The sequence below is a fragment of the Sceloporus undulatus genome, chromosome 6, assembly GCF_019175285.1.
Source record: "Sceloporus undulatus isolate JIND9_A2432 ecotype Alabama chromosome 6, SceUnd_v1.1, whole genome shotgun sequence".
NCBI classification, from domain to species: Eukaryota; Metazoa; Chordata; class Lepidosauria; order Squamata; family Phrynosomatidae; genus Sceloporus; species Sceloporus undulatus.
The window spans coordinates 12879768-12903725 of record NC_056527.1 but is presented as its reverse complement, the minus strand read 5'-3'; the positions used below and the strand labels follow the sequence as shown (position 1 = coordinate 12903725).

General features: G+C 38.8%; 1 protein-coding gene across 1 annotated transcript in view; it reads left to right on the top strand.

Annotated features, from left to right (window-relative positions):
• Positions 1-23958, top strand: part of PTPRN2 (protein tyrosine phosphatase receptor type N2) — a 532969-nt gene that overhangs the window by 456483 nt on the left and 52528 nt on the right. Inside the window, exons 13-14 of the mRNA XM_042474222.1 lie at positions 15514-15661; positions 17107-17180. Of these exons, the coding sequence (XP_042330156.1) occupies positions 15514-15661; positions 17107-17180 (222 nt within the window). The remainder of the gene's footprint in view (positions 1-15513; positions 15662-17106; positions 17181-23958) is intronic.

Genomic DNA, 23958 nt, shown 5'->3' with positions numbered 1-23958 from the left:
TAACTTGCAAAATGTCTGAATAATTAGCATTATAGGTAGCTAATAAGGAGTTTTGATTTATTTTATTGACATACAAATAGGAAAATCCTTTTCTAATCAGGAATTTCAGTATAATGCTGAGTTTCATACAGCGTTTTTTAAACCACATTAAAGTGTAAGAGAATGAAGACCTGAAAAAGGGGTATGCAAAATTCTAAACTGTAGAGATATTTTCCAAGCTAATCTCAACATATATTTTGCAATTCTCTTTAAATAGCCATGAAATTCACATGCAAGAAGATTTTATCCTAAATTTGATTCACTCATGTTGGCTTCCTTTGGAATGGGGAAGGAGAGTAAATGCAGTTGATTGTCTGTATTACTGTGTAGAGCTGTTCCCAGAGATGGGTTGTTTATAATTTCAAACTAAATTTTTGAATTAGCTTGATCGCCTTATGAATAAGGAGATCAGCCTTCTCCACTCTTGTGCTTTCCCTGTGATTTGGACTTTTACCTTCCAGCAGCCCCAGCTAGCATGGCCACTGGAGAGGAATGATGAGGCAGAACTCAGCATTCCTCACCACTGAGGACCCCAAAAACTTCTGGAGGCTGAGCAAGACTGATGGAGTTTACATGTGTACAATATTTCATATCTCCAATGTGCTTCAAAGTACAGCTTTCAGCTTGGGAAACTTTTGTTTCATCCTTTTCAAACATTTTGATGAACTGTAATTGTAGAAGACATTTAAGGACACATTATTCCCAGCTGTAAATGGAATGTCTGTGTTTGTTTTGCATTTAATACTTAAATCTATTTGTTTGATATTTGAGAGTGAAAACATTTGGCATAGTCTATATGCTAGCAACAGCATCTTTCGTAAATCACACTTTTCTCTCTTATTTGTGGTAGGTTTTTTTTAATGCTAAAAATAATGGGGTTCCAGTATTTCAGTTTTTCCTAATCACATCATATCTACCTTTCTGAGCTAAACTGGTAGCAAGAAAATGGCTACATCCTTACATGTCAGCCCACAAAATCTAGATTACAGGTTGCCACAAACTAAAAAGTGAATCTAAGAAACAAGATACTTGTCTGGTCAGCAGTTCCAGATGGCTTAAACAAAGCAAAATTAATATAGCTACTGTTTAATTAATTGATTAATCTGATGTTCTGCACTGACATCTAAAAAGAGAGATGCTCATTGTAAAAAGCTAGACAGTCATTGTTGGGTGGATGTCATTAGGAAACTGGATACTTTTCATCAATACAGCATCTCTTCTTTCTTCTTCAGCACTCACAAATCTGTTCCTGTGTATCAGTTTCACCTTTGACAAATCAATAACTATATTTCGATTTGTTTACTGCTTCAGTCTGAGTTCAGGTGGTTAAGAAAAAACCTTGTTTCATGGAGTGTATGTATGCTAGGGTCTCCTCACCTTAGTTTCAACCTTGGTCATCTATAGGCACTTAGAATCTCTGTGGCTACTTGATGCATGTACTGGTAAGAAGATAACTAAAACTGTTTGGTCCTGTGATAAAAGATGGGTGTTTTAGTGTTATCTCTAATTATATGGTTAGTGGTCGAGTGCAATAAATTGTGGCTTAATTAGTTCTATCATGTAGGGAGATGTTTAAGACAGAGGACTGTGTTATAACTTTGTTTGCAATATGAATGCCTAACTTATTTTATTTTAGCAAAATATGCTCTAGTTTAGGTACAGGGGCATATTCAAAGGCATCCTCAAATGTAATGCTTGCTGAATTATTTGTGATAAGCTGTAAGGATCTACAAGCTTGCCTTTTACTGAATCAGAAGAATTCTCAATTCAGTTCAAGTGTTCCCTCCATTGACTGGCAGTGTCTTTCCAAAGCTTCTGTCTTTGCAAACTGTCTGCAAATGCTAGAAACTGAATAGAGTCTATTATAGTAAAAGCTGAGATGTAGCCCTTTTGTTTGAGACATTTTAGTGCTGATATTCAGTGGCATAATGCTGCCTAGAAAAAGCCAAAAATTATTTTTTTAAAAAATTAAGGCTTGCGGGGAGGCCACATATTTTCAGCCTGAAATTTGCACTCAGGATTGCTATGCAGTTTGAAAACCAGCCATTCACTCCACAATAGGGATATACAGCATATTAAAAATATTTGAAAAATGGCCAAAACACATGTTTTTTGAGTACTGAGCAACCGTAACAAGAATCCCAAACTGATAAGTGCCTTCACAGTTTGGGACTTATTCGGCACAAAATTTGCATGTGTCTGTTTTCCACAGAAAAGTTTTTTTAATGCAGGGAAATTAATATTTCTACTCTGAAATATTATTTTCTATGCCAAAAATGCTGTTTTCTGTCCAAAAAAACCACATACAGATTTTGTGCAGATGAATCCCAAATTGCAAATATGCAGGTGCATTATATGCTGCTTTCAGTATATGCTGAAAGCAGCGCTGCTTCTTCAGCTCTGTGCGCCGGAAGAAACAATGGCACATGTGCCCCTGGCGCACACCGCCACCACCACGCACCGCCGTGAGCACGAGCCGCATTACTTATAATGGGGCTTGAACATACGTGCTTTTTGTTTTATGTGGGGGGAGGTCCAGAACAGATCCCTGTGTAAAACAAGGGCACACTGTAGATTCTGAAAGCTTCATAATTTATGAAGAATTTCTCACAGTGGGATGAAAATGACTGAAATTCATACTCATTGCTTCCTAGGAAAACAAATGCAGAGAAGACTTACATCCTTATTCCCCACATGCTTTGTTTTATGGGACACTATGGCTGTCCCCCAATGAGCCACCAAATTTCAGTACCCTTGCACCAAATGTGGTAGGGCCAATGTGTCCCTTTGGGTTCCCCAGTGGGTTCAAGGTGACATTCTCCATGTCCATGAAACTCCATATTAATGACTGGAGTAGATAATTTTCACTGGTGGTGGCCTTCCTTTCATACCAGTATCTCTAGATGAGCTTAACAGTATAGAGGTGGTTCATATTACAATATTAGGAAGGAACTTAGACGTACATATATGCCTGGAGAGGACATCTGTTAACAAATCCCGAATGTTTAATATGTTGCTATTAATTGCTGTCAAGTTGACTTCAACATATGTTGACCCTATGAATGAGAGACCTCCAAGTCACCCTGTTATCAACAGTCCAGCTCAGGTCTCGCGGACTCAGGTATGTGACTTGAATCTATCCATCTGTAATGCAATCTTCCCTTTTCCTTTCTTCCTTCTACCTTACCAAGCATCATTGTCTTTCTAATGCATCATTTGCTCTCATGATATATATGAAGCATGATTGTCTTAGTTTAGTCATTTTGGCTTCTAGGGAGAGTTTATGCTTAATTCATTTGTCCTTTTGACAGTATTTGTAGAACTGTTCCCCAGCACCACATTTCAGTTGGGTTGATTTTCTTCCTATTAGCTTTCTTCACTGCCCAGTTTCACATACACATACATAGACAAGATTTTGTCTAGTATCTTCATAGCTGGCCTTCCATGTTCTAGTCTTCTGATTTCTTGACTGCAGTCTCCATTCTAATTAATGACTGACCCAAATGCCAGACATGATAAATTAGGGACAGTTTTGCGCATATCTCAGTGAAGGTCTGGTCAATGTGCCCACCAATAATAGCTATCCATCTCTAAATCAGAATTACAAAATGCTTGCCTATTTAACCTATCTCCATAAATGTAAGTCTTTCTGGAGTTTTGATTCAATATTCCAATTTGCCATTGCCTCCCCCCCACCCTTTTAAAAAATCTATGAAATGCCATCTTTTTGAACTGTTAACAATGGTTGAAATAAAATGTAATTTTCAGGTGCTTCAAAGGACCTGGGAAAGAAAACAAAACAAAACCCTGCATTAGTCCCCACCTGCTTGTATCCAGCTATTTCATTTAGATTTCACTGAGCACCTTTGGCAGCTGGGAACTGTACGAAAGGAGATTAGCAAGTGTTTGTCTGACACACACTGATCCCAGCACCTGCTGATTGGATTGAAATAATCCTTTTACACAGTGCAAAACTTATTATTGGAACATTACCAAAAGGAGATCCAGCAATAGCTATTGCATCAAGAGTATATTAATTTAGGTAAATAGACCACAAGGTTGCCATTTAGGCTATTATTATTATTATTATTATTATTATTATTATTATTAACCTTTATTTATGAAGCGCTGTAAATTTACACAGCGCTGTACATGCAATCTTTTTAGTTAGACAGTTCCCTGCCCTCAGGCTTACAATCTAAAAAGACATGACACAGAAGGAGAAGGGAGTGGTGACAGGAAAGGGTAAGAGGTCCGGCAGTTCCTCTCAACCTCCGAGGCCTGGACCAAGGCAGATGAACTGAAGGGAGGGCTTGGCTTCAAAATGGAAGGTTAATAATTAACCAGGGAAAATACATACTCACAAGTAGGATAATACATATACAGTACATAGCAATACAGGAAATGGATCGATAAACAGTCAACAACAGAGCATCAGATAGTAAGCGACAATTATGCGATGCCTGGGAAGGCTTCTCAGAACAGGATGGTTTTCAACTGTTTTGAAGCTGGTTAAAGAAGTGATGGCTCTTGCTTGTGGGGGAAGAAGGTTCCAGGAGTGAGGGGCAGCAAGTGAAAAGGAGCAAATCCGGGCTGGGGCAGAGGAAATCCTGAGCTGGGACAGGAACCCTTGACTACCAGAATGGAGGGCCCTGGTGGGAAGGTGAGGAGAAAGAAGGTCTGATAAGTAAGGAGGGGCCAGTCCATGGAGGGCTTTGAATGTCGACAGCAGGAGCTTATACTGAATGCGGAAAGGGAGAGGGAGCCAGTGAAGGGATGCCAACACAGGAGAGATGTGGTCAGAGCGGTGGGTGGAAGTGATAATGCGTGCAGCTGAATGCTGGACAGAGATTAAAGGACGGAGGTGAGAAAGAGGAAGCCCAGCCAGGAGGACGTTATAGTAATCAAGTCGTGAGATCACTAGGGCATGGACCAGGATCTTGGCAGTAGAGGCGGAGAGCTATGGTCGGATTTTGGCAATATTGTACAAAAAGAATCTACAAGCCTTGGCTGTGGTCTGGATCTGAGGGATACACGACAGAGAAGAGTCAAATATAAAGCCAAGACTGCGGGCTTGCTGGACTGGTTGAATGGAAATGTTGTCCACAGAGACAGAAAAGGAGTGTTGCAGGTTGGGCTTAGGAGGAAAGACAAGAAGCTCCGTCTTGGACATGTTGAGCTTCAAACGCCGATGGCGCATCCACTGCGAGACAGCTGTAAGGCAAGACGAGACTTGCTGTTCAAGCCTTGGAGAAAGGTCAGGGGCAGAAAGATACAGCTGGGTACCATCGGCATACAGATGGTAGGAAAAGCCAAAAGAGCTGATGAGTTTTCCTAAGGACAGTGTGTAGAGAGAAAACAGAAGGGGACCCAGAACAGAGCCCTGGGGCACTCCAACAGATAAGGGAACAGGAGAAGAAGTCAGACCCCCTGCAACTACTGCAAAAGATCGGCCAGCCAAGTAAGATCTAAACCAGTCGAGAACAGAGTCTGAGAACCCAAGGTCAGAGAGTATGTCAATTAGGAGACAGTGATCAACAGTGTCAAAGGCTGCAGACAAATCGAGAAGAATGAGAACAGAGTAAAGGCCATTAGCCTTGGCCTGTAAAAGGTCATTCGAGATCTTTGTGAGAGCTGTCTCTGTGGAATGCCTTGGGTGGAAACCAGACTGAAAGGGATCAAGGATGGAGTTGGTTTCAAGAAACTCAAGACAGCGCGAATAAACAACCCGTTCCAAAACCTTAGAAAGAAAGGTTTTAGAACGGGTTGTTCCATTTCATTGCCTGCCATAGTCTGGAAGGTACTCTAGATTTGCCTTTGATTTCAAAATGCAATTTCCTTAGAGAAGCTGGAAGCCCACTTTTTAAACAATGGCAGCAGTATTGTGCTTCTGGAATGTAATTCTGGTTCGATAGCTACTGCATCTGTAAATCTGTGGTGTGTTTTTATTTGTTAATAATAATCTGAAAATTATTTACTAAATCACAAAGTCATTATTTGAAAGTGACTGAGTTATTGGTAAAGGGTCTTACCTCTGACTTTGTGTGTTGTGGTCTTGAAGGTGACTGGCTAGAAATTTTGTTTCTTCGCTGTCACCAAATAATATTTTAATAAACCTTAACAGGTATTCATGATAGCTTTTCATTGGAATTATTAATGTCCCTGTTACTATGGTGTAACATGGTTTGTGGCACCCCGTTGTTGTGATTGGCACACACCATTATGGCCATGTATTAGCTGGCCTAGCAGAGTTCAGGGCTTAAATGTGGTTAGATACACTGTGTTGATAGATGCAAAATAGTCATTATTTCTCCAAATGGTGAGAAGGAAATTAGCTATTGATATCTGTGGTGCTTTTAGAGAATAGATAATTAAAACAATGTGCTGTCACATACAGTATAACATCTTCCTTTCTGACCCCTCTGGTAACAGATTTTAATGCTTTTAATACATTCATAAAAGGGTCAGAAGATCTTGCAGGGAAGGCAAAATTGTGGAAAGAGGGAGAGGTTTTTTTCTGTTTGTATGAAATGCACACATTATATGCTGAAAGGCAACTGACAGTTTATGACAAAAGTGCTAATTTACTGAATTTGCCTCTGGGGGATGAGTTCATCTGCGAGATGCAGAAGATGAGCTCATTGGCCCCAAATTTAATTCTTTCTAATTTTTTACCATAATTTCTGCTCTGAGCCATATCAGGCCAAATAAACATTGCTACTCTCCATCTTAGAAAACATAAGCATTCCTTAGTAGGACAAGAGATGGGATGCTAAATTTCCCAGCTTTGTATGTAATAAGCACAATTGTTTTAGCAACTGCTACAACTTCTGGACCGTGCTATTACGGCTTAATATGATCGCAGCAGCGTCTTTACCTAAGGTCTTCTATGTCAGCTTTGGAGGAAGTAGATCTTTCTCTACATGAGGGAGGGAAGAAGGTTCAACAAATTATGCCCCTGTTTCTGAAAGTCTGTTTTCAGTAGAGGCAAAATGTGAAAGTTATTCTGTCTGTAAAACTCAACTGCAATTCCAGTACATAATTTTCCTAACCAGACCATGCTAGTGGTCTGCATGTCAGTATGGGCCAGTCTAAAGTTGTGTTTTATTCCAAGAAAATTACAGTGCACCCGCATTATACTCAGGCACGCTGTAGGCGTCTTTAGGTGTATGCGCTCAAGCCACAGGGAGCACGCAGGGTACAAGGGGCAGTACATCCCATTCAGATGAATGGGCATGTGCCCGTGGTGCCTCGTGCGCTCCCGCGCCGCTGAGCCACCACACACACAAGCCCCATTCAAATGAATGGGGCTCCAGCATAGGCGGAATTCCCCTTACGCGGGGGGATCCGGAACGGATCCCCCACATAAGGCAAGTTTCCACTGTATTATTTTGGAATGTGTTAGAGGAATGTGTATAAACAACTGATTATAATGCATCACAATCAATAAAACTTGTTTTACATGTCATTTTCTTGTAAAGAAATGTGGACTTGGGTTATTCTCTGACTTTAGAAAGGTGGAGAAGGGATCAGTTTCATGTTGTCCAGTGGCCACTACAATGAGAATCTGAGAGCCTTCCAAAAAGAAGGTATAGTGCGCCACGCTGATAGCTGCGTGTGGAGAAGGGGCATGGCATCGCATAGGGAATAATGGTGCACGTTCCATGGCGGGCGCGCACCGCTGCACCACCACGCCTCCGTGTGCACGAGCCCCATTGATTTAAATGGAGCTCGAGCATAGGCGGAATTCGCTTTATGCAGGGGAGTCTGGAACGGATCCCCCGCGTAAAGAAAGGTTGCACTGTATTATCTAAAGAAGAGTGTAGAGTGTCCCCTATAGAATCAGACCCAGCTCTATTTAAAGCTATAACACATCTTAAAAGCTGCAGTAGATCTCGAGAATATGGATGTGGTGCCTGAAGCTACTAACTATTTACTCAGCCCTTATTCTCTTAGCCAATCAAATTTGTGAAAGGTGGATTAAGGCCTTGGTTAAGGATCTTATTTACTGCCTTTTTAGGGGCAGTTTGTCTCCTCCTGTATGCACTAATAGATGTATAGCTCCCTGTTACATAATGCCAAGGAAGCAGCCTTTGAGCATTGCCTGGGTCTGGTAATGGCTCTGGATCAAGGGAAACAGGCTGAAATTAAAGCCTGACAACACAAATGCTGTTGGTCAGTGGAAAATCTGGGTCAGGATTCATACTAGAGTGTGTGCCTTAAAAAAGCAAAGTCTGGAAACGCACCTTAATTTTGCACTATCCCTAGAATTACAGTTGCAATTTAAATGGCAAGCAATAGCAAGAAGTGCTTTTGCATAATTTCAGTTGAGTGACCTTTTCTGAGTTGGTCTGATTTGATAACAATCATCCATGTCTTGGTGACAATATATCTAGACTTCTGCAATATGTGTTATCTGGGCAATCTTTGATGAGCAAGAAGTGACAATTGTGCTGCACAGTATGGAATTATGCCTTGGTTGCCAGCTGCTTTCTGGACTCAGTCCAAGGTGTTAGTTTTAACCTTTAAAGCATTATTATCTAAAGACTTGTCTGTCTAAGGGACATGGCTGTCTTGTTATGAACCTGCCTGGTTGTTAAGATCTGTAGGAGAGGCTTTCTTGAGAATGCCTTTACCTCTGGGGCATTGTTTCATGGGCACATAAGAAAGACTTTGTTCAAGACTCTAATGCAATGTATTATTGTATCCTTACCTTGTTTGGAACTGTTTGAGGTTCAGTGACAGCTATAAATTCGAGGGAGCTGTGAGGTCTGCACCATAAATATTGGAAACTGAAATATAGTGATTTACTTACATGTTAAGCAGTTTTTTTATATTTTTCTGGTAAAATATTAACTATGAGGATGTGCATGAATCAGTGTTTGTTTGTTTGGTATGTGGAGTAAATTTCCTTACAGAAATAAGTTTAGCTTATGAAATACTAAGAATGAAATTTCAGCTTCCACTGTTCAGGTTTTTTTAAAGAAAAAAACAAACCCAGAAATTTGCATTTAATAATATGAGAAAAATGCAATTAATGCACTCTCTACATAAGCAGCCCTCCATGAGAATATGGATGGAGCCCACTCCTGCAACACCAGCAGTCCAATACTGTACTCTTAAAGGTTTGCAGAAAGCGCTCTTTTTTCATTTCAGCAAAGGTTTTTCCCCCTTTGCATGATCTAAGTGCAGGCCCATGAATATACTTTTAACACTCATCTACAGCCTGAAAGTATTCATTAAAATACCCAGAGACTTCTCCAACCCTGTTAGTTTAAAAAAGTTTGTATTTGGAGCACAAGGAGTTCTACACTACATGGATTCTACAACAACTTCAAGCCCAGTTGCAAGTGACATTTGAATAGACAGCATCATAGTGTTGGCACCTAAACAGGTTGCAAACACTATTGATACTATTCAAAGCTTAAAGGTGATGATTTTTCAGCTCCTATAAATAGTTCCTTTTCCTTCAGTTGACTCAAAACAGCATTGCACTGCCTTGAATAAGTGTATTTGAATTTCAGCACACTTAAGATTATATTTCAGGACGAAGGACAGCTCCTTTGTTAATATGGAGCACCAGCACTACCCTTGTAAGAACAAATCAGGACAACTGTCTAGGCTGTGAGCATGAGCTAAAAGAAAATATACCTTAAAAGTACTTAAGAGCATGGAGGATAGAAGTGTTGGTACTATTCTAGCTGGTTTTATGCAACACTTACTGTGCTACCCATTCTGATCCTATTTAAATCATTTGGAGTTGAACTGGCATAGAATACACATGGATTGCAGGTGATAGGCATGCTTGCAAATCCTTCTTGTTTGGAAGCACTTTGAGAATATTCATCTGAGGTCAAGAAACACCTCTGTATTATGTAGTAATAGTAGTATTGATACAATGTAGCAATGAAATTGGGTCAGGTTTAGCCATAATGTAAGAGGAATGTAGGCTAACTGCATACCAATTTCAGCAAAGTGGATATGAAGAAAGATTAAATTCTCTCAAAGCCAACCATCATGGAGGGTAATAAACTTGGGATTTACTGCAAGAGCTCTGTAGAACAGCTGTAGATTCTTACTAAGAATTCTTACTTTGTGGAAACGAGGGAAGTATTGCAATGGTAGCTATCATTTTGGGACCTGTTTTGAGGAAAAGCCTTCTTGATACAGAAATAATAAGTTTGGAAAGATGGGTTGCAGCATCCTGATTTCTGAATGGATTTCTGCAGATGCAGGCTTTCTAGGTTTATCATGCCAAGGTTTCTACTAGAATGTTTCTTGTAGACCAAACATAGGAAACTGGGACAAGTACTTTATATTGTACCTCAGGGATCATCACAAAGTCCATGTCCCTCCTCTTATTATCTCAGCCAGAAATGTTCCAGTGCATTAATTTAAGTGGTTCAACTGAGTAGTCTATGTCTGACAAGGAATTATTAGTTATATGGTCATTTAATCCAAGTCAGTTCCCTAAGGACAAAAAAATTCCTTCTGGTATCCAGATTTGCTTCAGGAACAGGACTTGGGTTTTTTTAATGGGAAAACCAAGGTTTCTACTAGAATGCCTGTTACCAAACTCTGGAATAATATCCACTCCCAAAATGGATGCGAACCATCCCCAACTGTCAGTGTCCTATCCGATTGCACTAATAGATCAAGATAACAAAATCTTGACATCAGTCCCAGCTAGTAGAACTAACACCTTCATCATGGAATGCATAGAGTCAGATCAAGTGGGGTTAATTTCCAATTGTAGATTATCAGATGCCATACATAGGAGACTAAGCATAATACAGTATCATAGAGTAAAGGGGAAAATAGGAGAAAGATCAGGAGACAGAACCTGTTTCCATTCATTCCATACACAGTCCGTTTTGTCGACTTGAAGTCTGCATTTTCGTTGACTTGATGTCCCTTACCTGTTCGCAGACGGCAAATGGAGGGGGACAAAATGGGGCACACGCTGCCATTCAAGTCAATGGGGCTTGAATATAGGCAAATTTCCATTTTTGCGGGCGAGGGTCTGGAATGGGATCCCCCGTGAAAACGGAGGGGCAACTGTACTAAGAAACATTTGCAGACATGGGTTGTTAATCCTTGCCATTTTTTCTTTGGCATTTGACCAAATAACAGTTAAAGTTCTGGTGAGAGGTCATTCATTGTTTCAAGGCTTACCTGGCAGAAGTGTCTCATTAAATAGTTTGAACAATCTGTGTCAACTGGAAAGCCTCAGAATAAAGATTTATGCCCAGTATTGCCAAACCTCCATTTTTGGAAGTGTGTTGAATGGATTTTTAAAATCTATACCTTGTTATTTTGGAAGATAAATTTATTTATAAGATTTTGCCATGTTGTAAATTGTGCCAGAGAATAATGGTTTGAAAAAGAAAGAAAAAGAAAGAAGAGGTAAAGGAATAAAGACATTTTTATAAGTGCAGTTCTCCCCAGTAATGATAATTTTGAGATACTCCATGACGATAATGGACATTTATCCATTTAGTGATTGGCTTGTAATTTCTCAAAATGTTGATTCAGATCTTAGGTGATTATGATTACCAGATATGTGAAGTCCGATTGTTGGATTTAAGCCAGTCATTGTTTTCCATATTTCCTGATGAAGTGTTAATGCACAATATTTTAGATTTTGAATAATTAATTCAGATTCCAGCATAGGTGACAGTGTTTTGGGGGGTTTTTTTGGAAACTGCTTTGAGCATTAGAAAGGAGTGCTCCAGATTGTCCATATAATAATACCCCCACCCCACAGAATGAGACTCTAGGGGTACATCTGGACCATTTGTCTGACTTAGTAAAAGGCAAGTTTCTATGGTACTAAGTACCTGCTTGAATTGATTAGTTCGGTCTACAATATTTGTACAGAAGTCAGACTATTACCCATGTTGTTCTTTAGTGATCAAGACACAGGTCGGATCTCCCTCATCTGCAATTCCAAGCTCTAAAATATTCCGAAACCTTTTTTCATTTCAAAGGTGGCTCAGATAGTACCACTTTTGTTTTCTGCTTGTGCAATGGACACAAATTTTGTTTCATGCACAGATTATCAAAAATATTGTGCATTTGGGCTATGTATCTATGAAACATAACCAAAAAATTGTTTTTAGACTTCGGTCCCATCTTCAGGATACCTTATTATGTTTGTTCAGTGGGCCCTTGGTAACCACTGGAGTTTGACTCCAGGATACCATTGGATACCAAAATCTGTAGATGCCCCAGTTCCACTAAATGTAATGGCACAATAGAATTGTGTTCCTTATATAAAATGGTAAAATCAAAGTTTGCTTTTTGGGATAATATTTTAAAATATTTTCAGGTTGTGCATGGTTGAATCTGGGAATATAGAGGGTGAACTGTATATGCAAATATAGTTATTCTAAAATACAAAAAAAAATCCAAAACACCTCTGGTTGCCAAGCTTTTATGATAAGGAAGACTCAAACTTAGTGACAACTTTTTGTCAACTTTTTGTCTAAATTTTGAAAACACAAAGACCTATGTATTAAGCCTGTCAAATAACTAGATGAACCAATGTATAAATTCAAAAATAGATTCAAGTCTTCTCACAGACCTTCATTTATAGTACTGTAGGGTTCTGTACAGATGTGTAGGGCTTATCGGGACAACAGAAACCAGATGCTGCTTAAGCTTTGAAGATATTGTATAACTTTTTATTTTCAGAAAGGATTGTTATATAATCTCTGAAAATCTCTCTTATTAAGTGTCTCTTCTCTTATGTGTGCCAAATGTCTTTTATTCTAATGGGATAATCCTTTCACATCAAAATAATACTGTACCATGGCACCTTGGAAACACCAAAGGCATCATGTCACTGTGGCATTCAAGTACCAGTGTTCTTTGCTTCATTCACTGAGACAAATCTTATAATCCAAAATATCTCAGTGGCATTAAATGCATTTTTCTATTACACCTTTCCTACTTCTTCACATGCCTTTAAAAGAAATCTTGACTCCCCTTGACAGATGTGATTTCCATAAACCAGCACAAAAATGTCCATGAAAGTTTTATACAGAAACAGACAATACATCAGACGGCATTTTCATACCAGCAAACATGATTTGCTTTGCAAGAAATATCCAAATTCATTTGTTCATGGAAAAGTTAGAAGGATGACACCCGAGATTTTCTAAACTGTTAGAAAGTAATAGTAAAATACAATGGCTTCATCACTTATTACCATACATCCTATGGAGAAAAGGGAGTAATATAAGAGAGGTTGCAGTCATAGGTGTGTTTACTTGAAATGAAATGGACCTTTTGTGTAAATGGCTTTAATTCTTTTGCAGTCCTGACTAGAGTAGACCCATTAAATCAACTGAATTTCACCATTCAGCAAGTGATTGAACAGCTGTACTCCAGTTGGGAGTAACCACAGGATGCCAGCCTATGTATGTTAGAATGGTGGTCTGGACAAAAGCACAATAACTGTTATATTGGATTAGATGAATGTTATGAGGCCTAAAAACTCTAAAGGCACCAGATCCTGTCTGCTCTTGGAAGCTAAGTAGGGTCAGCCCTAATTAGTGCTTGGGTGGGAGAACAACAACCAGTTAGCTTTGGCGCTTTACAGACTGCCCAAAAGGGCGTTTTGCCGGCGCCGATGTTTGCTGTGCCAAGAAATCTTTTTGCAGCGCAGCAATGACGCTGCAAGGCCCCAATGGCGCACTTTTGGTGTCATTTCCACGCTGCGATGTGCAGACGCTAAGCGTCCGCTACGTCAAAATGGCAACGCCCATGTAGAATGGGTGCCGCCATTTTGTACATGCCGAGCACATACTATTGGCGCATCTGGAACGTGCCTATATTTCAGAAGGAAGTGGCAAACCACCTCTGAGTATTTCTTGCCTAAGAAAACCATATAAAATTCATTGGTTTTCTATAGGTCAACAGGTGATTTAAAGGCATATATGCATATACACAATGTTTTCGTTATATGGTCAACTTGATCTTGAGGTTTTTAGCCCCAACTGATCAGATACAGTTCCATACATAAATTTTAAAAAGATTGGATACCAATGACATAATGTTTAAGATCAAATTGGGTTCAAATAACAGTGCAGGTGGTAAAGTAGGACTATGTTAATAAAATCATATAGCTATATATGCATATATACATATGGAAATAGATGCTGTTAAATAGGTAAAGACCTTGTTTCTTTAATATTCACGTAATCTAAATATGATAAATTTACTTGCAGTAAAAGAATATTATGTTATTTTACTTTTTTAGGTAGTAAAAGGACTAGGATAACCCAAAAATAGCCCAAAATTAGAAGATAGGAAGTCATTTAGTGGTACTATTGGTTGTTGTTTTTTGTTCTTTGGGCCCCCCCCCCCCAAAAAAAAAAAAAAGGCTGTGTGTGCCTTATTTGTTATTGTATATGTTATTGTATGTTAGTTGATTTTTTCTGATTGTTTTGTGAAGGTTATTAAAAAAGTTATTTAGTAATGATGGGGAATTTCCACCCATGTTCTTAATTCAGAGCAACCACTCATCAAAACCAAACTGCCATGTGTTTTCCCAGTGGCTATCTTTGGCCCCATACAGACAGGCCAAAATAAAGCAGCTTCAGGTCACTTTGGAGGTATGGTGTTTAAACGATGCATGTGTCCTAAGAGTCCAGGAGCGGCACCGAAGCCACAATCCAGTCATAAGGACTGGAGCACAGCTTTGGTGCAGCTTCCGGACTCTTAGGACACATGCATCCAAAGTGACCCAAATCAGCTTTATTTTGGCCTGTCTATATCTAGCCATAGAAACTGTTGCAATCAGTTGGTTCATTATGTGTAATGAGAAGTAATGCTTGTAACTGCAGCTTTTATTTAATGGATGGCTCTTCTTTGGAAATGGTCTTAAGAATCTTTTCTCTGCCTTTTGTACCTCATCTATCTCTTCTTTTAGGAGCAACGAGGCAAAAGATTTTCTGAATCTTAAAGTGTTTTATTCTTTTTATTACTGATATAAGACTAGGATATGTGAAATATGTACAGATGTATAGTTGAAGGCATTCTCACATATAAGTGTTGCCTTTTCTCCTGCTTCCCAACGATCAGGAATAATTGAGGCTGATGTAAGGTCATGTGGTCAGAACTATACAAGGTCTTGACCTTTATGTTAATACTTATATAAATGGAAGGACACTTTATCATAAAGGAAGAAATATTTCATACTTGTGAAAGTATTCTTTTAGATTGCTTTTTATGTAAAGACATGTGGCTTCTCAGTCAAATATGCCAAGTTCTGTTATCACTTTAGAAAGCGAAATACCTTCCTATCTGAGAAATCCAAATCCCATAAGTCTACAGTGATGCGGCAGTAGTCAAGCAGTTCATTGGACTGAAACTAAAAAAAATTAGTTCTCTTTAGTTCATTCATGTGTTAAATGGAATAACAGTATGGAGCAAATAAAGAACAGTTATGAATCCTTCTAATTTCAGTCCTATATGGAAGACCACTTGAAGAACAAGAATCGTCTGGAGAAAGAATGGGAAGCGCTTTGTGCTTATCAGGCTGAACCCAATGCAATGACCATTGCACACAAGGAAGAAAATGTCCAGAAGAATCGCTCACAAATTGTAGTAGCATGTAGGTATCATTTAATTCAAATGGGTTAGTTATTGCTTTCCCATTTGCCCACCATTGCAGAGTGACTTATGGTTAGTAGGAGAAGAGCAAAGATGCATTAGTCACTTTCTTTAAGAAAACCATGGCAGCAAATACTTAAACCTATTTTTGTTGTCCTGATGTGTGCTTCAGATTGTTTATAACGGCTGCTGCTTGAGAAATATATGGCTGTTTTGCACTACTTTCTGACATGATAACAGCAAAAGCTATTTTGTATAGCTTCATGTAAAAGTGTTAATTTCATGGCACATGTAGTTTCTCTGTGTGGACAGAAATGCTGGCATTGATTGGAAAGAACTTTGGTTAAGTTTTTGAACACAATTACATTCATCTAAAGTGTATAATACTATCAGCTTGTAATTAGAACTGCTTGAGCTATTCATCTGATTTTCAGCTATAGTGAATCAGCACCTGTTGGCTTCAGTAGATAAGCTTATAAAGCAGCTCTTCTTTGTGTTGGGTTTAAGATTAAAAGCACAGCCAAGAATGGCCAAGGTGTGTATATTCCTAGAAGATGCAGTTCTTTTTCTGTAAAGCTAAAAGCAGCACAGCTCTTTTCCACATACCTGATGATTCCATTAGCTAAGCTACGCTTTTTGTTAAATGTGCCATATGTTATACAGTACTATAGAATGTATAGTTTTGTGCCCTGAGGCAGACATTGGCTGCTATATGCTTGGAGGGATAGAAATTATGATTTTTATCTAAATTGCATTTCTGACCACAGTCTTAAGCATTGTCTTGCTCATTCAGAGATTAAGTGGGATAACTTGGTATTGTTAATGATATGTATCAGAGGATGCTAAATCTGAAACATGGACCTTATTGGGGCCTTAGGTGAATTTGGTGGACTTCACTACAGCTCCTAGAGAGATGCTCTCTTACAAAAAAACATAACATCAAATTTAAGTGTTTGGTAAAAAGATCTAAATTCGTGTTTCATTTCCAATCAAAGCAGACAATTCTTATAATGTATCTGCACAGGGCATTTCAAGAGATGCACTCTTTCACCACATCTGAATGCAATAAAATTAAATTTAAAAAATCCATGCACTACCTTTATCAACCTGTATCTGAATTACAACCATGGTTTCAGCAATCATGGTAACAGACAATGCATGTAGATTGTTCCTCCCATCAAGGAGCGGTGGTGATATATGGAATAAGTGTATTATGTTGAATTAGAAAAAACAGAGTAGAAGAGGCTTTAAAAAGATTTTAACTATCAAGACCATTAGTTGGTATTCCTGCAATGTAGATTTATTCCTCAATGTGGCATGTTCATTTTAAATAGCATTTTACTGAAAATAGTATTCCAGAGGGCTACAAATTTAGAATGGTTCAAACCTAATTTTTGAAAAATATGTATTAAAATCATAAAATACTGCTGTTCTGTTTTTTGTCAGATGATCACTGCAGAATATGTTTGAAAGCAGAAAACAGTCATGACAATTCAGATTACATCAATGCAAGTCCAATAGTAAGTATGTTGTCAAAAACAAATTACTTTCCCCTATTCTTTAGTCATTGTTTAGTTCTGATGCAGTTAATGTTAATATAAGTAAAGATTAATTTTGATACCAATCTTGGTAGCAGCTCTTAGACCTGCATATAGTTTTCATAATCATATGTTACAAATTATTCAAAATATTTTCTAGTGTTCTTGTTTGGTATTAGCAGTAGTCACTAAGGGGCTGTACAAACATTTCGCTCTCAAAGGAAATGTGAAATAATTTAAGAAGATAAAAGCAGATTAATATTAGATCTTAGGCCCTGTACAGCACTTTGTGCTGGCCTGGGGCTGGAGTCAGAGTGTTGTGTCCAGATGACCACGCCACCAGGATGCCATGATGCCGGACGCCACTCCAGATGGCGTGTGGCACCATGATGCCTTTCTGGTGCTGTGTTATAATAATTAAGGTAATGTACTGTAATAATTAAGATAGTCTAGTCCAGCCTTCCTTTTGTTATACCTCAGTATAAATTCTTAGTCATTATGCTATAAGGACCTGTAAATGTTGTTTTTGCGTGGCTTCATCTTGCTTTGAAATCTGTCCATCAAGCAATCTGTTTCCTCTTTGTTGTTAGTAGTTTCCTATACTGAAGCATACTTTAAAACAAACTGTGGGTTCCATAAATGGGATTAGAATATTTTAAAATTCTAGTTCATCCAGACCAAACCAGAGCAAAGTTCAGTGACTCAAATATATAGGTCATTAGTGGCACAATAGTTGTGTTTTCTCTGGCTCTGCTTTTTTAATCATGTTAATTATTTTCAAGCTGTAGAAATCCAGCGTTATTTTGTAATGTGTTTTGTATATGGCTTGGATCTAGATTATGTGAAGGGCCTTATTGGCCCTGGCTGTGTTCTCAGATCATCTGGAGAAGCCCTTGTCTCTATCCCACCACTCTGACAGCTTCATCTGGTGGGAACATGGGAAAGGGTCTTCTCAGTGGCTGCTCCCAAACTCTGGAACTCTGGAACCAGATAGGTTAGATTAGTGTCTCCCTGCTGTTCTTCCTTTCATAAAATGTTGTCTTGTCTGTGTTTGTTGTTTTTTCTTCATAATTATGGTGCTTTTAACTGCTTTTAAAGCTTTTGATAAGTTTAATATATTTTTCACTTTTGCATGATGTGAATATTTTCTTTTAGCTATATCTATTTTGTCTTTTTAAGGTGACTTGAGTTCCAGACTTCAAAAGAGGCAGGATATAAATAAATATAATGAAAACAATCATTATAAATAGTGATAGTAATAATAAAAAAATATGACATGCAGGAAAACTTCTAAGTCCATAATGGAAACTTTTGTGTTAACTGTTAAAACTGTTAACAGTTCTGTTAACTTTCATACTGATGAGGCAAAACTTTCTTCCCTGTGCATATTATGTTTCTGTTTGAGAATTTTACCCGTGGTAAAACTAAGTATGTTGAGAAATGACCAGTGAAGCATAGCAGATGTGTGAATCTTCAGAGGAGATTTCAAATATCGGTGTATCTCATTTTCACACCTACTTTAGGTTTTACCATCAGCCTGTTAAAAAATGCTACCACTGTTCGACTTCTAACAGTTTTGAGTAATTATCATGCCAATAATATCATGAGTTTGATGCATATGTTCTTAAAAGTATTTAGATGTGAATTACCATATATTCCAAATGGAGAATGAATAATGCTGTAACTAAAAAATACAAAAATGCCTGATAAAACCAGAATTTAATATGAAGCAATTATATTCAGGCCTTGGAAAGGGAGTGTGCTTAGAACTTTGCATTTTCAGCTTCAGGGTCAGTGGTCCAGCCTCCAGCTGGGGCTCATTCAACCTTGGCTTGAGTCTAAATGAGTAAAGCAATACATGATAAAGGGGGAGGGGGCTGTCTTTGCTCTATACAATTGGTTGGCCACCTGCCCGCATGTTCCTTTCTTTCTAAAAATGCATAGTAGCTTTCTCCCTTCCCATTATGCTATGAAAATCCAGGGGGTATACTTTGTGCACTGAAAAGCAACATGGAACAAACTCTGCAAAGAGATCTGATCAAAATCTTGCAGATTTCCCCCCCCACACACACACACACACTCATATATACTAATACAGAGCTGGGAAGAAAGGATGTTTAGCAATTCCATGGAATAAAATTAAGCTGGAAGTCTTCTTTCCTGTTCTCTGAAAAAACATAAAATACTATGATAATAAGTCTGCTGCCAGCAGCTGAATGAAAAGCTTGCAATTACAGCACAAGGAGACCCTGACTGTGCAGAATAAAACTGTGATAATTACATCTGTCATATTTGTACTTAGTCCTCATTAAATTTCAGGGAAATCATCCAGTAGTAAATAATGTGCAATCTTTGCTTTTAAATCAGAGGTCATGAAAGTAAATGGGAATTCTGTTTTTTCCTCCAAGGGTGTTGGAGAGGGAGGGGAGGAATCCATCAACTACATTAAAAAAATACTACCTACCCTTTAGCTTGCTTATTATTGAAGCCACCAGACTGAAGAATGTGATTAACATGACAGTTTGTTCAAACACAGCATACAAATTTTATCACCAAGAATAGACTCTGAAATTCATAATGACATTGAAAATCAAATTTATATATTTTACTTCATTATAGTTTTTAAAAAAGATTTAAACCTGTTTTGTTTAAAAATCAGGAATAAAGATAAATACATTTTTCCTGTGCCATTTTTATTTTGAAAGGAGAAGCAGAAGAATAACAGTAGTGTTATGTCTGCTTGAAATATTTTCTTTATATCTGAGTTAACTTTTTGCCTTTTTAGAAAAACAGGGGGGAAATTGCAACATGGAAACACTGTGTCTGGGATTGACAATAGTACTATACAAAACAAAGCCTATTGTGACAGTACTCCAAGTTGAAGTGCTTCCTCTCCAGTATTTCTTAGATGCATCCAGGCTGGTGCCAGAATAGAAAGCAGAAACCTAAGAGGAAAGTATTTATTTCCTCTTAGGTTTACTTTTTAAAAAATGGTTTCCTTCCCATTGGAAGCAGCAGAAGAGAAATATTTAGACCAGAATTGTCAAGGGAGGGGGCATGAAAGCAGTCATCTGGAAGGACTATAGGTGGGGGGGGGCTACATGCAAAGGTTTAGACAGTACATCAGTCCAAGACCTGGAGAACCAAAGAATGGCCCATGAATTTCTAACAGCCCTCTCCCAAAACCAAACCAAACTTCTCACGGTCCCCTTCCATTGCATTATTTTACAAAGGTAAGCAAACATGTAGCTTTTCGGGGATTTTGAGAGTACCCCCCTCCTCCACTGGGATCCAAAGGTAGTCTTGTTCCACCTTGCACAAATTCCCTACAGAAAAGAATATTCATAGCCTTTTTTACTTTATGCTCACACAATCTCAGTCTGACCATTTCTCTCATCCTTTCTCATGTTGGAATTCTACTGGAGTAGTAACACCCACAGGAAAATGCACAGATGGAGGGACAGGAGTTCAGGACTTAGGAGCTATACAAATTGGGATGGAGACCGCAGCAACCAAACGCCACGGACTCCGGGAGGCCTAAAAAGAACCCACTCCCAGGTGGGTTTTTTAGGCAACACACGGGGTGCCATTGGCGCGCTCATGTGCGATGATGATGTCCATGCAGCGCTGTTTCAGTGCTGCACTGCATGGATGTCATCATCGTGTGCCTCATATGGACGGGCGCGTGCAATGGTGGCAGCCAGGGTGCACGGTAGGGTTGCTGAGCATGTAAATGCATGTAAATGCTCAGCCCCTGCGCACCCCTAGGTCAGGCCCAGGCCGGCACAAAGTGCCTGTCTGTCGAGCCCCTTAGTATTGAAGCTCAGACAAAAAGATTTGGTCTCTTGTATGGCCCTTTGAAGTTTAAGTATGCACTCAGATTTATGCTTTGATGTTGAAGATGTATTATCGTCTAGAATTTAGCAATGTTGTTATCTGCTAGAATTTAACATTGTTGTTGCTGCTGCTGTTGTGTACCTTGAAGTTCTTTCCAATTTATTGAGAACGTATCACAGGATTTTCAGAGGTTGTGACTATGACTCACCCAAGGTCAGCCCCTAGGATTCCATGGCTGAGCAGGGAATCTAACCCTGATCTCCAGTGTCACAGTCCAACACATGACATGCAGATTTCACATAACACCAGTTTATTATTCTGTGTTTTAAAGATCTTGAGATCCTTAGTGGTTGTTTGTAAAGTTAATCTTAAACAGCCCAAACATTTAGATAAAACTTGTATTAATGGATATTTCCGGCTAGGTTACATCAGTTTACTTGACTTTGAGATTTTGAGAATGTTTACTTAATTGGATCTAATAGCCTAGTTAGGCTTCAGTGGTTCATAAGCTTTGGCTAAGTTGTGCATTTTTCTTTATCAACACTAGCTTCCAATTCTGGTCTTATCTTTGGTGGGCACTGATCTGGCTGCACATTGGACCTTTTCTCATATATTTTCCTTAACCAGGAACTGTTGACATAGAAGGGAATATACTGTATATACTTATGTATAAGTCTAGAAATTTAGATCAAAAATTTACCCAAAAAACCTGAGTCAACTTATCCATAGGTCAATGTACATACTGTATCTTATCTCTTATTTAAAAGAAGAGTTTCATCTCCTGGTGAAAAGCAAGAGTCTAATCTGTCCTAAAAGCACTGACCCCCTCTACTCTCTCATCCATCCACCTTTAAAAATAAGTACAAAGAGTTATGTCTGCTGGAATTTTGTAAGTTCTTTGACATTGTTTTGCTTTGCCTCATCCTTCAGATCCTTTGCTATGTGCCCCTAAATTTTACCCTCGACTTATCCACGGGTCATAGCAAAATCCATAATTTTGGCCCCAAAATTTGCCCTTAACTTTTACATGAGGTCGACTTATAGTCGAGTATATATGGTAGTTGAGGCTGACACAATTGATAAGGTTTCTCTCTGCCTAAAAATGCATCACATTTTTATTATTCACTTTTTTCCTAAGGAAATCAGGACAATGCATCGGTGCCTTTGTGTTTAGTGAAGATTTAAGTAGGGAATCCAATCCTTTACTTAATCCATGGTCTTGAGCCCAGTTTACCTGTTTCGTTGGTACAGAAGGTTTATCTTCCAATTTCACACAATCATTGTTTTCATGGCTGGCTTAACACACATTATTGCCAAGTGCCAGCATTTTGGTGATAATCCTTTCTATATTTCCCTAGAATGGCACAGTATGTATGGCAAGGGGCCATGCATAAGCCTTGGTGAAACTGCTAGAGCTTTAGCTGAGCTGACATAGCTTTTGAAAGCCCAGGATCAACACCATGGAAGATAAAACCATCAATGATTACTGGATGTTATGGCTTTTCTTTTTTTCCAGCTATCTGAGCCAGTGTCTCTCTGAATGAGAGCCAGCATAGTGTAGTGGTTTGAGTATTGGACTGTGACTCGGAAGTTTGTTGTTGTATGCCTTCAAATTGTTTCCAGCTTATGGTGACCCTAAGCCAAAGCTATCATAGGGTTTTTGTGGAAAGATTTGTTCAGAGGAGGTTTGCCATTGTCTTCTCCTGGGGCTGAGAGCATGTGACTTTCTTAAGTTCACCCAATGTGTTTTATGGGGAATCAAACCCTGGTTTCCAGAGTTATAGTCCAACACTCAAACAACCATGCCACGCTGGCTAACCTCTGGAGACCAGGATTCAAATATCTGTTTAGCCATGAAAACCCACTGAGTGACCTTGGGCATGTCACATTCTCTCAGCCTCAGAAGAAGGCAAAGGCAAACTGGCTCTGTACAAATCTTGCCAAGATGATATGGTCAGAAATGACTTGAAGGAACACAACAACAACAACATGCCCCTGAATAGCAATTGCAGGAGAACATGAGCAAAAGGCCATTACTGCTATTTCCATTATGTCCTGCTTATGGGCTTCCCATAAGTATATAATTGCCCACTGTGGGAACAGAATGCTGAACTAAATAGACCTTTGATCTTATCCAGCAGGGTCTCTTTGTATGTTCTTGTGTTCTTCCTGTTCAATGCAGGAAGGTCAAGGGCAGAGCTGGCACAGACATCCCTTCCACAGTTACAGTTTTGCAATGTTTGAATAGAGCTTTGGTATAAAGAGAAACAGGAGAATGTTGCTATTAGGTTGATCTGGAGATCTTGGCCAAAACATCTCGACTAAAAACCTACTCACTGTGTACTTCTCTTCCTGATTCCTTTTGTCCCATTTGTGAACCTTCATCCTAAAACTTCTAAAAATGTTTCCAGTCTCTGTTTGTGGCTTGTCTGGTGTCTCCTCACTCCAGCAGTCTTGTTTTAAGATATCAAAAGTTCAAGTGTGGGGGGGGGGAGGGCAAATAAAGGAAGGGAAAGCAAGTATCTTTAAGACATTTAAATGGGCCAACATTTTTTTCATTCCGTCTCTATCAAGATAGATTTGTGTGAGAGGTAGCAGCAGAGATGATGGCAATGTATACACAAAGCCATTCCGTTTCCCCACATTTGGCAGCATGTTAGTGCCAAGTGTAGGAAAATTGAATGGCTTTGGGTATACACACCCAGTATATAGCACCACTCATGCTGCCATCATGCATGGTACAGTCAAACAATTTAAAGTAGCTTAACAGGTTTGGGTTATATGTCTATACTTCTTAAAACTTCTCATTTCAACTGAATTGAATTTTTGTTGTATGCCTTCAAGTTGTTTCTGACTTATGATAACCCTTAAATGACCCTGTCATGGGATTTTCTTGGAATTATTTGTTCAGAAGAGGTTTGCC